The 3,249-nt window shown below is 38.4% G+C and overlaps 1 protein-coding gene across 5 annotated transcripts in view; it reads left to right on the plus strand.

The window, feature by feature from the left end:
* Positions 1-2,715, plus strand: part of LOC111251850 (uncharacterized) — a 6,884-nt gene extending 4,169 nt beyond the window's left edge. For all 5 annotated transcript variants that reach the window (XM_022808900.2, XM_022808899.2, XM_086990849.1 and 2 more), the window contains one exon: positions 150-2,715. In XM_022808900.2, coding sequence (XP_022664635.1) covers positions 150-1,070 — 921 coding nt within the window. In that variant the 3' untranslated portion in view covers positions 1,071-2,715. The remainder of the gene's footprint in view (positions 1-149) is intronic.
* Positions 2,716-3,249: the final 534 nt, after the last annotated feature.

Here is a 3,249-nt window from a genome sequence, read left to right on the forward strand (position 1 = left end):
ACCAATACTTATATATCTATTACGTCAGAAGGTTATAAATATCTCGCTTGGCTATCGTAGAACTGCCCAGGTTATTACTATTAAATTTTTACGGAACTATCCCTTCAATTATTCAACCATATGTTTTCTTGTTCGTCCTTTTACTTCAGATAAAAGAACTGGAGTGCCGCCGTTCTGACAGTCCTCGAAAAACTACAACGGCTATAGAGGGATCGACAAATTCCATCGATCTCATTCCCGTACCCAAGGTGCCGTCATTAGCCATCGGTCAGCTGGCTAAAAAGCCTCGAAGGGAGTTTCCCACACTTGCTCTTGAGAAGCTACCCAACACCGAAGTGTTGGACGATTTTGCCCAAGCTGATCCTCTGGGTATTTTTGCCTGCAAGCACTTCTCGAGGTGGTGCAAACAACGGATCCGCGATACCGAAGTGACAGAAGGCTATGTTGACCATTTACGACAGGTTCTTCCGGCCGTATTTGAGAAAGTAGTGGCGTCACAGGACTCGGATGTCAGCACAGCCCTTCTGCTATTTTTAGCCCACATCCAGCGTGTGGCCCAAACTAGCGTTACGGCTTGCATCGACTGGAGGCAACTGTTATCACAGGCATCAGGAAATGTATCATTACTTTTAGCACTTTCACGTTTCCTTTCAAAAAGTCTTGAAGCTATAGCGCTGTTCCCAACATTGCGTGCAGTGATCAGTGATGAGACTAATTGGCGGCACAGTGACTTTTGTTTGCTTTTGGATGCTATTCTTGAGATGATTCAAGATCGACCAGAGAGTTACGAATCATCGACAGTTGTCAAGCAAGTGCTTAGAGTCTACCGCGAAGTCCTTGATATTAATACGGACCCGGTAAGAGTCGAACGAATACTCGTACGCGCTCTCATGTTGAGCCTTGATGGAGTTCCTATTGAGTCGGAGTTGGTTGCCGTAGTTACTCGAGGAGAGGCATTCCATCATCTCGGTGATGTACTGAAAAAAATCATACGTTGTCAACCAACTTTGTCGTATACTGGTTGTCCAGAGATGATGAACATTGCAAATGAGTGTTTTAGGGACAGCTAATAAGAATATAGTGAAAAAATCTATGATTCCTAGACGCAGTCAAATGTCTTGGGGGACAGTTTACCCATAGATAATATTTTGCTGCGTCACGATAAAGTAAAGTGTAAGAACATTTATCAGATAAATAATTAGTAGGTGCAAATTGCGGCTAAATACTCGGATATTTAGTCTGTGGTAAATATTATATACGTGTTCTATCTAGACGTTTTAATAAGTTGTTCATGTCGAGTTGAGGTCTCTCTCATGCACAAAAGAACAGTGTATTAAAAACATGAACATGTGATTTTTTTTTAAGAACAAAACTTTGCTGCTTTTACTTTCGCTACCGGTGTGGTGTTCTCACCAATTGTGGCCAGCTCAGCACTATCTGCCTCTATAATAAAGCTTATCGTATGACTAATTTAAGAAATTTAGACTAAGAGCTGCTAAAGACAACGAAGCGCTACTGTGTGTTATATGGGCTTACAGGTTTTGTGCAACATTTTGTTGAAAGATTCTTAGCTATTTTTTTTTTTTACTTTCATCGCTAACTGCTTAACGAAAAGCAACTTTCCAATAGACCTACTCGAAACGAGGAGCTCAATACGCTGCAAATATCCTGCAAAATTGTGATAATAAATACATTACATGTATAACAGACAACCGTTATTATATGGACGTTGGTCAACTTCATATCTCTGCTAGAATTACAGATGTTATGGTATACTTATCGTTGATTTTGAACGTAAGAGCGTTTGACCACAACTCAGCAAAGACAAAAAATATCACAGTAACCCGAGGATATCTGCTGTAAACGGTGTCGGTTTACCGTATAGGACTTACAACACAAATTATACTGCGGACAAGTACTTTTTGTATTAAGAAAAAAGAACCTTATGACGTCAATAAAAGCAGGCGCACACTCAATAGCGAAGTTGGCATAAGCTGCCCTTAAAGGTTCGTCACACAACGCACAATTTCGAAAAAAAAAGATGACGGGATTTGAGCATGAGGTAATTCTCAGTTGGTTAACCGTAAACAAAAACTTTCTTTGGGGGAAAGAGCTTTCAAAAAATCTTCATCGAACATATCGTGCTTTTTGTTGTAGGAGTCGTAGGCCCATGTACATGCAGGTTAGTTGATTTGGCTAATTGCAGAGTCTATTACGTGTGTTTGGCATAAAAAAGACTTTAGTTGTGTTATATAAAGTAAATGCGCCATCACAAAAGGCCAACTTCTGAGCAAAATGTTGGATAAATAACATTCTAGTGAAAGAGCTTACTCAATAGAGATCGTGTTTGAAGTAGCGTATCCTATTATTCAAATGAGCTTCAGTATTGACGGAATCTAATATCTTTTCCCTAACACCTTACAACCAATAATAAAACAGATTGAACGCGTTTCTGAACACATAAAGTCTAACAGTTAATCGTAGACCAAGATCTAGATGAACATGCATCACAATTATTTCGAGATTTTATTAGCTTAGTTAGCCACTAGTCAGCATTCATTTTCGGTCATAATAAACTTGCAAAAAATTAATTTTTTTTCGAAATTTCTATAAAATTGTGTGCTTGTGTCAGCAAATTGCAAAATCTCGTGACATTGTTTAGGAACCTAGAAATTCAAAAAGTATTGAATAAAAGAAAAGTCCAATACGCATCTATTTAACTAGTTTTTATGTCTTGCCAATAAATGATTGCAATAAGTTCACAAGTTATATCTCAACTTGCTGCTAGGATTCATCTAATGTTATTGGCACGAATTGCCACGTCCATCGTTGCCTTTCTAGCCATAGGTCCTTGATATAATGCAGTCTCACAGTGCTGTACAGGACCTCTAAGGTTTAGGTTTACCGGAATTAAAGGACGTGATGTTCGTGGTTTCGACATGACTCAAATGTGTTACTATAACTATTGCCAGTTTGCCTGCTGCCTGCTGTAGTGGTTTTCTTTGACTTGAACAAATATAGTATGTAGTCTAGCATCTACTTAGATTTATCTCTTCAACTATTACACGTCAGCTATCTCATTAAACTCAACGCATTTCATACAACATAATAGATATTTTTAAATCTGGTTTAAATCAACACGTACAGACATAGGTAGAATAAGTAAAAGTTTATATGAGAACAAAAAATTTAACGTTAGCGACTTTTAGGTGAGTTACTGAGTTGACAGAGGTGAAACGATTATCTGCT

The sequence above is a fragment of the Varroa destructor genome, unplaced genomic scaffold, assembly GCF_002443255.2.
Source record: "Varroa destructor unplaced genomic scaffold, Vdes_3.0 BEIS01000005.1, whole genome shotgun sequence".
NCBI lineage: Eukaryota > Metazoa > Arthropoda > Arachnida > Mesostigmata > Varroidae > Varroa > Varroa destructor.